This window comes from Macrobrachium nipponense, chromosome 47 (assembly GCF_015104395.2).
Source record: "Macrobrachium nipponense isolate FS-2020 chromosome 47, ASM1510439v2, whole genome shotgun sequence".
NCBI classification, from domain to species: domain Eukaryota; kingdom Metazoa; phylum Arthropoda; class Malacostraca; order Decapoda; family Palaemonidae; genus Macrobrachium; species Macrobrachium nipponense.
The window spans coordinates 26,490,860-26,501,721 of record NC_087222.1 but is presented as its reverse complement, the minus strand read 5'-3'; the positions used below and the strand labels follow the sequence as shown (position 1 = coordinate 26,501,721).

The 10,862-nt window shown below is 40.7% G+C and overlaps 1 protein-coding gene and 1 pseudogene across 1 annotated transcript; one reads left to right on the top strand and one right to left on the bottom strand.

Moving 5' to 3' along the window:
* Nucleotides 1-2,064: 2,064 nt before the first annotated feature.
* On the top strand, nucleotides 2,065-3,440 carry LOC135204487 (uncharacterized; annotated as a pseudogene).
* Nucleotides 3,441-6,598: 3,158 nt separating this feature from the next.
* On the bottom strand, nucleotides 6,599-9,155 carry LOC135204486 (uncharacterized). Its single transcript, XM_064234663.1, has 5 exons — nucleotides 8,931-9,155; nucleotides 8,480-8,629; nucleotides 7,905-8,060; nucleotides 7,101-7,178; nucleotides 6,599-7,000 (listed from the first exon to the last, which is right to left on the bottom strand). The coding sequence occupies exons 1-5, from the start codon at nucleotides 9,088-9,090 to the stop codon at nucleotides 6,858-6,860; spliced, it is 687 nt and encodes a 228-aa protein (XP_064090733.1). The 5' UTR covers nucleotides 9,091-9,155; the 3' UTR covers nucleotides 6,599-6,857.
* Nucleotides 9,156-10,862: the final 1,707 nt, after the last annotated feature.

Sequence of the window (10,862 nt, the reverse complement as noted above, 5' to 3'; positions counted from 1 at the left end):
GTCGATTAAGTTTACTCTAGAATTGGAAAAAGACATTGCCTCTCTTTCTTAGATGTTTTGATACATAGCGAACCATTTCAATGTAAATTCAGTATTTATAGGAAACCAACCAACGACTTAACTTATGTTCATTTCTATTCAGGCCACCATCTTAACATCAAAATATCAATTTTTTCTTCTATGTTTTTACGAGCATTACGCATTGTCAGTCCCCAATATTTGGATCAAGAAATTGAATACATAAGAGAAATAGGGAAAGATTTATGTTATCCTTCACATATATTTAGATATTTGCTATAATAAAGCCACAAAAAGTTTTATAGTGTAGTAACACGGAGAGAGAAAATTTAATTTACACAAAATGCTGTTACTTCAAAGAAAGTATTATTGATCTTTGAGCAAGACAGCACCACAGATTACTACCTAATGATATATACAGTTACAGCTGTTTTTGACAAAAGAGCATCACAGATGGTCCCTGGATGCTATTCAGCATCACAGCTGGTTCTTGAGAAACCAGTATCTCAGACAGTCCCACAGTTGGCTCTAGGTAAAAGGTTCTAGGTAAAAGGTTCTAGGTAAAAGCAGCATCACAGATGGTTCTAGATGGAAACAGTATCATCACCACAATTGGTTCTGAAAAAAGAAGAAGGGTAGAATAAGTGGCCCTTTGGGAAAAATAACAATGAATAAAGATCCTATAATATACATACATTCGTAGATCTAGAGGCGAGATGCTCTCAGCACAAATGTGACATATCAAGAGGCTCAACGAATAATGGCATTGTGGATACTTGGCTTAAGACAGGCCATGCTATTAACTGGGATAATTCCTCAATCATCTACAGGGTAAAAAAAAGATCACCGCAAAAGGACTCTGCTGGAGTCCGTTTTTATTGAAGCCACATCAACAAGGAATTTGAATCTCCATCCTGGATTGTCCCTTGATCCTCTTTCCTTGTCTCTGTTGCTCAAAGAGCATGATGCCCAGATTAACAAACTGCAAGTATATACCCTTTGCTCAAATTTTGGCAATTTTGGCAGAATTCTTGGGTAGTCTATGAGTTGTACTGTTTCAGGTCTATAGTTGGGAGGCATTAGGGAGCTGCAGAAAGCTTGGCTGACTACTAAAAAAAACCGTTAAAATTTGTCAATTTTGGCAGATTTCCGGGGCAAGTCTACAATCTGTAGCCTACCACTCCATGTTTTCTGCAGTTTTCTGCCTTCAGGAGCTGTAGCAATCCTCTGAGGATAGTGGCATGAGAAATTATATAGACTAAGAGGTACCCTTTGCTGATAAAAAAAAAACAACTTTAAAATTTATCAATTTTGGCAGTTTTCTGGGGCAAGTCTACAATCTGTAGCCTACCACTCCATGTCTTCTGCAGTTTTCTGCCTTCAGGAGCTGTAGCAATCCTCTGAGGATAGTGGCATGAGAAATTATATAGACTAAGAGGTACCCTTTGCTACAAAAAAAAAAAGTTAAAATTTGGCAATTTTGGAAGATTTCTGGGGCAAGTCCAAAATCTCTAGCCTAACGCTCCATGTCTTCTGCAGTTTTTTTTCTGCCTTCAGGAGCTGTAGCAATGCCTCTTGAGGATAGTGGCATGAGAAATTATATATGCTAAGAGGTACCCCTTTGCTACAAAAAATAAGTTAAAATTTGGCAATTTGGAAAGATTTCTGGGGCCAAGTCCATAAGTTGTAACCTACCACTCCATGTCTTCTGCAGTTTTTTGCCCACAGGAGCTGTAGAAATCCTCTGAGGATAGTGGCATTGCTGATGCAATATCTATTTTCTCAAACCAAGTTTTTATTTCCAGGGACAATGAAGATGTTCTGTTCAACTGGCAGTGAAGACTGTGAGATTGGTTCAACCGAGTGCCCGATGCTGTCAAGGCTACACCACAAGGGTATCGGTAGCCCCGAGTGTTCGGTTCTTGCCAGATTTACCCACAAGGACATTGGAGACAATGGACTTGCATTCTCTGGTCAGGGTTTGCTGGAACAGACTGAGGAATTCCTCTTGCAATGGCAGCGAGCATTTGGCAACACCGAGGAATATATCATGTGTAACAATAATAATGACTGCGGTACTGATAATCACAGCAGTAAGGGCATGAAGGCTATTTGCAATGGTTATACCTTACAGGAAGCCTCTTCATTCATGGACTGCAATGCAGAGGAAGCATCACCCAGACTGAAGGAACTTCTCGAGGGCCTGAATGAACCGGGAGACTCCCGTAATCTGCCAGTACAGCCCGAATGGCTCGACTGCGAGCTCTTCGACAGAGGACGGAAGTTCTACCAGAAGTTCCTCTTCTGCATCTTCTTCTCTGATCTGCTGTCACTTCTCATGGCATTTTCTCTCAGCAGAATACTGAGGCCTCTGATTTACACGGAGAAATCCGACACGCCAACCCGTGCCCTGCGGCGTTACGTCTCAACAATACTGCACATCATCACAAGGCTCACAAAGATATCCTCCACGTCAGGAACATTCACAAGAAATCGGCAGACATCTTCAACTCATCAGAGAACTACGATCAAGTCCAGGGGGCCAATGTTAGGGAGAAAGGACACACCGAACCCAAGTGTCCCTTCAGTCCATCTCTCCGTCAGGATCTACAGATGCAGGCCAAGAAAGGCCTCTGCCTTGAGTCCCACGACAACCCACCGCTCTACATCAGCCAGTGGGACATGGCCTTGACTCAGTACTGCTTCCTGGGCATCATACTGGTCTACCCGAACTGCATGGGGGCGTGGCGAGCAACCGAAGAAGACTTGGAGGGCTTTGTCCACTTCTGGAGAGGGATCGGCTGGCTCCTGGGCATCGAGGACAAGTACAACTTCTGCAAGGGCACGGCTGCGGAACAAAGGCCCTGTGCAAGGAAGTGGAGAAGTTCGTCATTATTCCCAGCCTCTCGAGATCCAACTGGAACAACGAGCACAATGTCCTCCTCCTTGATGGACGGAATCAACATGATGGTGCCCGGATTGTCCTACCCGGCGATGTTCCGGTTCCTAGCCGACACGTTAGGATTGTCTGTGCCGCTGTTCGTCAGGAACATGAGTCTGAAGCATACTGTCCAGTATTGGGTCATGCGAGCCTTCTTGCACTTCGCATTCTTGATACCCGGCCTAGTCTACTTCTTCAACTCGTTATTGAAAATGTCCCTGAGGAGAGTGCAAGAAAAAAAAGCATCCGGGATGGTTTCCGGAGTCAAGAAAAGTGATTTTCACCAACACTTGACATAACTGTGTTAACTGTTGCGTTTGACTGTACAAGATGACTGTTCAAGGTCTCTCGCAAGTCTGTGCCACCCCAGTTTGTTCCAAGTCTAGGAATGATTTCTATTTTGCCAGTTCTTGATAAGTTTGTGCTTGACATTACATTAATGTCAAGATTTACAAGATGTCAAATAATGTTTCTGTAAAGTACGAGATATAAGTCATTCGTCATACGACTTCGAGACAGTTTGTTTAACTGGTCTCTGACTAGAATTCATGCTTCCATAGCTTCTGTTGAGCATATGCCATCAGAAGGTCTGCCCTGAAATCAAGGAAACATTGTGACTGGTACTTGACCATTACACAAAAGTTCAAACGTACAACACATCAAGTTCTCTTCGAAGCATATGCCAGTTGCTTGGGTAAGAGTTTGGTTGAGCCATTGTTAAGTTATGCATTTTCATGTCCAGTGAACTAAAGGTATTATCATGTTTCAGTGTGGGGAAAGAAAGCGTTATTTTCGTATTGTTTCTAACTGTAAGTTTCTGCGCGTTTAAAGTCAAGAAGCAGAGTCAGTTGCTTGCTTGCACAAGCACGTGTAGGAGTGCCCGATCAAGTGATGGCCAAGAAGTTCTTTGTTGAAGAAGAATATCTATATATTTTTTTCTCTCTGTGAATTATGGCTAATAAAAAGAGCAGTTATTTCTCAGGGGGACTTATTCCTTATCCTCCAGATTACCTAGCAATAATTCTTTATCCAGATGATTATACTGCATTAGATAATTGTTTCGCACTGATCTATTTTGGCAAAAAATTAAGGAGATGGGGTATTCTTGGTCACTTAACAGGCAAAAAATGTCCAAGACCCATTGAACTTGACTGCCAAGGTATCCACAACTGAAAATGGTCCTATCCTGACTTAGGGAGGATCCTTCTAAGCCACAGGCTACACGTTCACATGTAATTACAAAGTCAAGGTTGTTTGAAGACATGGAATTTGAGACTGAAAATGATATGGATTGATAAGACTTGAGTAATGAGAACTTTTACAATTGTGTAGGTATCTCTCTATCTCAAATGAATACCGTACTCTTTGGAAGCTAGAACTTCAAGTAAGTGCTTCTTTTAGTGGGCTTGTTCCGTATGAATAGGGTTCATCTCCTGAGTGATAATAATAATAATAATAATAATAGCTCTCTCCCATTCTCTATCGTTCTATCTCTCTCTCTCTCTCTCTAGCTCTCAGATCTACAGCATACTAAGCGAGCCTCCAATACTTCCTCATCCTTTCCCCAACTTGCACTGCCTGACTCCAGAAGGTGGGTTAGAGGTAAACGAACTTCTCAGAATGCAAGATGCATCTCTTGAGTCATGTTTCTTCTTCTTGAGTGGAGAAATGAAGGCCTCGGGGACATCGTCCTGAAGTTATATAGTGACCAGCAAGTGGCATATTGGCATTTCATGAATATCAATAAAGAATTTCCACTAGATAAAGGGTTCTTGTAGAGGAACAAGAGTGTGGGGTCACTGTGTCATTCATCCTAACCTGTTCGTTTTTGGATGAACTTTGTTGCATATAGCTTCCATGACGTTGCCTGCTTTCAGGCAATGTGTGTGTGAGTGCGAGTGTGTGTGTGTGTGTGTGTGTAGGTATGAACAAACTCATTTAAAAACTACCTAGCGCTTCCTGTTCAGAATGAATGGCATTTTGCCCAGAGCTGAAATATCCACCGTCAGGCAACATTTGTCATTCAGGTCCTACCATCAACTGGGGTTAGTTTTGGCTTCCTCTTTGAATACAAATGAAATTTGCCTTTTTTGAACTGGAAAGTGGAGATGTGGGGTGGGAGAAAGTTTATGGAGATGGGGTTGGCCTAGTGTGGGACGATAACCAATACCACTACCATAATAACAAGATAAAATGAATAACTTAGCTAAGAAAATGACTGTTTAAATAGATTACTCGCAGAAAGCTGAGTATATCAATCGAAAGTGTCGCTATATCACTGGCCAAAAGACTGACTTTACAAATCAAAATATTTCTCTAAAGTTAACACTTGGGACTTTTCCCCAAGGATACTCAGTAAAAACAACACTGGAGAGTGACCAAAGACTCCAAATTTATGAATAGGTCAGCTGTCCACTAACTGTACTCCCATCTTACCACTCCAGGAAAAGTCTACGACATTGGTTAGTGGGTTCTAAATGCAATGTCTGTCAGTTCTGGAGATACTTATAACTCAACCTCACCGATTTCCTCAGACAGTATTCAACGGTGAATGTCCAAACTAACAAATTCATAGCCTTGGATCCTACTCCATAGGAACAACTCTACTGTATTCATTAGTTTCCTCTAAAGTCACTGGCTTTGATTGCATCAACAGGTTTGATTCAGAAGTTGAGTTGATCAGTCTGTCTGAGCTCCAAAGACTACTCCAAGTCTTCTTTGATTTGCACCATCTGAAATTATACTTCAGCGCCTAAATTAATTTTTTTTTTTTTTCAAAGGAGAGCAGTTGGTTAAGAAAAAAAGTATCATGGTCTATGAGTTCTATTTATTTCCAACTTCAAGCAAGATTACAATGATGCCCAAATTAGGTAATACAGTTTCCACACCTTCATGGTACTACCTGGTTATCAGACAAAGATTACACAGAAGGGAAATGGACAAATATCAACCAAACTTCAGTTTGGTACCTACCAAATGATGCTTCACTAACTTCTGAAGTCTTTGGAACTGAGAGAGACCTTAGCAGAGACTCCCTTACAAAGCAAAAACCATAATTATGAATCACAAACACAGTTTACATATTGCTATACACACACAAACATGCAAAGACAGACTATGGTTTCTCCAATGAAGGAAGGCGAGACAATAGGTTTCCAATACCAGAGTGAAACTCTAAGTTTGAGCACAAATAACGCCCCTGCCCACAGACCATGGGTGTGACACAGAAAAAAAAATAAGTAAGGGGATCCACAGTGAGCTTTATAATATATTATACTTAGTGCACTGCCACTACTTACAATGATTATCTTCAGTGTAATCATGGTCAGACAAATAAGATTCAAGCTTAAATGTACCATCTGTAAATGTCACAACAGCGGTGTCTGAAAAAACGGTCACACCCGGTAAAACTGAAAGAGCCACAAAAATGGAAAACAGCCCCAAAAAGTGAAGGCTGAAAATAGCCTATATTAACAACATCTAGAAACAGCCTCAGCCAATATCATCTGAAAACAGCCTCAGCCAATAACACCTGAAAATAGCCAAAAGCAGTAAAGGATCAAAATAGCCCACTAAATAGAATCTGAAAAGCTGTCTCAACAAGTAATATCAGAAAACAGCTACAACTAAAGTTATCTGAAAACAGCCACAACTAAAGTTATCTGAGAATAGAAACAACCAAAGATGTCAGAAAACAGCCACAACCAAAGATATCTGAGAACATCCTCATCCAATAATATCTGTAAACATGCACAGCCAAAAAAAAAAAAAAAACAGCCACAACCAAAGATATCTGAGAACAGTCAACACCAAAGATATACGGAAACAGCTGCAACCAAAACAAATCTGAAAATAACTCAACAAAAAGCCCCTGAAGACTTGGAATAGGTGATCTGCGTTAGAAGTCCCTTTGGCAGACGGGTTGTAAGGGGAAGTTGCACACGAGAATGGCATTCTTAATCGACCAGGTCCCACCAAATTTGGTCACGTGAAAGCAACGTGACCATGAGATCCACGTGATTCCAGTTGAGCTGACGTTAGCTGTCAAACAATAATGAGAATGATATTAATTAGTTTATATATTCAGAGACAGTGTGGTAGAGAGAGAGACACACACACACATAGATATAAAGATGCTTACCTTCCCTGTACTGCCAGACGGGTGGCTCAGATCCGGCAGGGTTGTAGATAAACAGGCCTATCCATGCAATGTCCAGACCTGTGGATTAATTATCGATGTTTCAGTACGCGATTTAGTACATGCAAAACTCTCAGGAAAATGACAGTCAGGAGACAAACTGCTCCGAGCAGTTTTGCAAGTTGTTTATTCAGGCATCGTCAGGGCACAAACGAGACTCATTTTGGGAGACTGGTAAAATCTAAGCAAATGGAAGAAGCGTAACAAAGAGAGAAGCTATCCAGGATAATCTGGTCACAAAATAAAACAAAATACTTATTGTTATCAACTATGGAGAGAGTGACTATACAACTGACCAAATTTGCTTATATTTATCAATAACATTTTTTAATTATACAAAAGCATCAAGCTTAAACAGACCAAGACTTAAGTTCAAAACACTACTAGGGTTTCAACTCCGATTTAATAGGTTGATCTAAATCTCTCGGCCGTACAGATAATTCGTTCGATACCTGACTGGTCCTCACTGGTGCCGTGCATTTCGCAGTGCAAGAGATTTTCCATTTTGTCCACAGTATTCACTATCACGATCTCTGAATTTCTCATAACCAAACTTATTGGAAACGACCTTTAGGTAGAAAAGTGTCTTCTTGGAGATTCTAAATTACCTTCATTTATATTTCGAGCCCCTTTCACGGAGATCTGTCTGCAGCCTCATTAGACAGACTGATGCTGCTGTGTCACCAGTTGGACAAATCAATAAATCAGAAGAACTGTTCAGAGAGAGGGAGAGGCAGAGGATCTCACCTTTCGATTCCAAGTACTTCGTTACCTCGACGAACTTCTCCGGAGTGTCCAGGATGGCCAGCTGTCCCATGTCATCAAGACATCTCTTTTTACCAGGTCCATAATCTGAGGCTTCATACACCTTGTAGTACCGCTCGCCATAGGGTTCGTACTCGGCTGAAACCAAGAAACAAAGGTTTTTAACGTGCATCGCCAGAGTTAAATGAAGCTAGGGTACAAAGATACACTACAAAAACACCATTGGTGCTAACTATAGCAATCCAAATTCACTCACACTGCGAGTGGTACACTACTCTCAATTCACAGACTGCTCTCCTTCATGTCTCCAGGCTGTCTGAGAGATACGTTTGATTCCCAAGACCTATGACTTGGCTGAGGTGAAGCCCTCATAATTTGAGGGCTCATCGACCTAGCTGAGATAAGGACCCCATTTGAGGACCCATCCCAGCTAGGGAGATGAGTTATCAAATTAGGTCCTCATCTGGAACTTGCATTTACTCTTAGTGCCACAGGAATGGATTGAGGTAAGCCATAGACCTCAAAGATGACTGTACAGAAAGCTGTCGTTTACTTACGGGGCCACACGTAGGTGACCGCGGCGCCACTGGAAGGGGCGAGATTGTCCCACGCAAACGGCCTGTAGGATACATTGCATTTCAGTGCGTCCTCCGAGACAGAAGCGCTGGTGCAATTTGGTATGGCGAAGCAGACCTTCCGACAATCACCTGGAACAGGAAACATTTTCTTGGCTGTGCAGGCTATAATGGGACAGGCCGATCTAGCTCCTACCCCACCTCTCCAGTTCCCTCCCCCCACCCCAACGCTGCCCCCACCAAAAGATTGTACCCCACTCCTTATCACTCTTTCTCCCTCAGTCATTTCTCACATCTCAGTCTCAGATCTCTTGTCAAATCAGTATATAATAACCTCTACTACCATCTCTAGGCCTAGGCATAAATGAAACGGTTATGAGAGAGAGAGAGAGAGAGAGAGAGAGAGAGAGAGAGAGAGAGCTTATATACTCACACAGGCTCTTGACTGGGTGGATGTAGTCAACATACGCAGCTTTCAAAGACATTCCAGTAGCAGAAGTTCCTCTCCCAAACACCTTGCCAATAGCCTCTGGAGTACTGATAAACTGCCCCAGTACTACCCATACCATTAACACCATCGTGGCCTTCGGCATACCTGCAAAAATATATGATCTTTCAGAATAAACAGACAGAATCTGACCTATAGCAATGCACCCAAAGTTAAAGAGGCAGAAATGGCTCCACAGATGAGTAGTAGACTATTGTGGTTTTAGAGTCCTTGGAAATCGTGTGGCCAAAGAAATAAAGTATGAATTAAAATACAGCGCATTTACCAAGCACACCAACGTCCGCCATTATATCTCGAGTTATTGATTAGTTGAAAAAGATTCATTGTAATCATAAGGTATGTAGAGTGTCCAGATTTATGTCAGCTTTTTAAGGGCAACTTCTTTAGCTGATGGCAATATTTCTCTAACTTTATTGGAGGGGAATACCCTCTTAGAACCTGCACTGTAGAGTTAATGTTATCCGTTCAAAACTATCCAAGTTAAATATGATCTAAGAGCTTCAAATATTTTCTGGGAAATATAAAAAAAAAAAACCCTGAGATCAAAACACTGAAATTGAAATGTCTTTTGAGATCCAACAAGATCTGTTGTATAGGACTATACGTGCCACAATTAATTCGCAGAGACTTGCTATGTGGAGAATCCATTGGAGCATATCCTATATAAAGTATGCATACTTATACATATTACGAAATGAGTAAGGTATAAATAGGGAATTTATTACAGATCAATAAAACACGTCGTCACAAACACTACTGGACGAGAGAGAGAGAGAGAGAGAGAGAGAGAGAGAGAGAGAGAGAGAGAGTATCAAAAAACATACACAAGTGCACATAAATACATTTATATATATATATATATATATATATATATATATATATATATATATATCCACAGGTGAAAAATAAGAGACAGGTGTAGGTCCTGACCGGTTTCGGCTTTATTTTCAAGCCATTGACAAAGGACTGATACATAGTATTAGAATTCACGAGCATATATACTACAAAGACAGTACTGACGAACATACACACACCGTTTGAGACTGCAGATCCACCCACAGGCAGGTGTCAAGGTAGGAGTGGCTTTCAAAAATCATTAGGCTAAAATTTACAATAAATTCTCAAGGGATACTACCGCTTAGGGTACAAGTCCACACCTGACAGGTGTCAGGGAGGCGGGGTTGAACATCTCATTACCACTACTGCCCCCTTTACTGTGTTTACAAATATAATAATCCTATTTTTCATATATCTCTACAGCCAACCTTAAAATTTAAACAGTTTACAAATTTCTTTTGATATTAAAGGATCAAGTTTATACATTCCTTGACTGATGTTCATATTATTGTTGTAACTTTCTTTTATAAAACTAGATTCAATGATATTCCTTTCCAATGCATTATTAGAACACACCAGCTTTTTTGCCCCTTCCCAGTTAATAGCATGATTGTTCTCACTAACATGTACAAATATACCACTATTTCCCTGTGCATATCTCACACATTGTTTACGTTGTTCTATTCTTTTTTCCAGTGCTTTCCCCGTTTGACCAATGTAAAAGTTGTCACAAGACTTACACGGGATTTTATATACACATCCTTTAGCATTGTCGGGGGAGTTCTTAATAAGTACCTGTTTCATTGTTTTATTGTTTTTAAAAACTACATTAACACCAAAATTCTTCAGGAGATGTGGGATATCTTTCATATTACTATATAAGGTAGTACAAGCAAATTTTTGTTGTTGTAAGGTTCTTTTTGATTTTGATACATGGTCTTTTTTGCCACGCTTTTAATGCATTGTTTAGTACATTATCTGGATATTTCAGTTTCTTGCCTGTATTCCGAATCTTATCTA